The 743-nt window shown below is 49.4% G+C and overlaps 1 protein-coding gene across 1 annotated transcript; it reads left to right on the top strand.

Moving 5' to 3' along the window:
* The first annotated feature begins 106 nt into the window (after window positions 1–106).
* On the top strand, window positions 107–737 carry LOC107481467 (uncharacterized). The gene has a single exon (XM_021139278.2). It carries the CDS (start codon window positions 217–219, stop codon window positions 607–609), a length of 393 nt encoding a protein of 130 aa, XP_020994937.1. The 5' UTR covers window positions 107–216; the 3' UTR covers window positions 610–737.
* Window positions 738–743: the final 6 nt, after the last annotated feature.

Here is a 743-nt window from a genome sequence, read left to right as displayed (position 1 = left end):
ATCCTGACCCCAAAAAAAAAAAAATACTCTTCACTCTTGGAGTGTCACGTGTACAGCACGTGTCGCATGATGGTTATATCCCTGTGTGTGTATAAAAGCCCCCTGATTTAGCGAGGCCCACAAAATAAAGAAGAGGAAGAAAAGCTACTTGTCATCGAAGAAAACGAGTATTCGTTCACTCAAATCCCCGCAACCGAAACCACAGATCTGACACCGATGGCGCTCGAGTGGGTTGTGCTAGGCTACGCTGCTGCTGCAGAGGCAATCATGGTCCTCCTCCTTACCATCCCCGGCCTCGACGGCCTCCGCAGGGGTCTCATCGCCGTCACCCGCAACCTCCTCAAACCGTTCCTCTCCGTTGTTCCATTCTGCCTCTTCCTGTTAATGGACATTTACTGGAAGTACGAGACAAGGCCTTCCTGCGAGGGAGATTCGTGCACTCCCACGGAGCACCTCCGCCACCAGAAGTCCATCATGAAGAGTCAGCGCAACGCCCTCCTCATCGCCTCCGCGCTCCTCTTCTACTGGCTTCTCTATTCCGTCACCAACCTCGTCGTCAAGATCGAGCAGTTGAACCAGCGCGTTGAGCGCTTGAAGAATCGCGATTGAGCTTCTCTCTTTTTCCCTAGGTTTTCCCCGATCCCTACTTATAATTTTGTCTCTGTCTCTTTTCAGTTTTCGGTTCCAGTTATATAATTGAACATTTTTTTTCCTTTTTTTTCCTTTTTTTTTTTTGTCGTCGT

The sequence above is a fragment of the Arachis duranensis genome, chromosome 3 (assembly GCF_000817695.3).
Source record: "Arachis duranensis cultivar V14167 chromosome 3, aradu.V14167.gnm2.J7QH, whole genome shotgun sequence".
NCBI classification, from domain to species: Eukaryota; Viridiplantae; Streptophyta; class Magnoliopsida; order Fabales; family Fabaceae; genus Arachis; species Arachis duranensis.
This window is presented reverse-complemented; position numbering and strand designations above follow the sequence as displayed.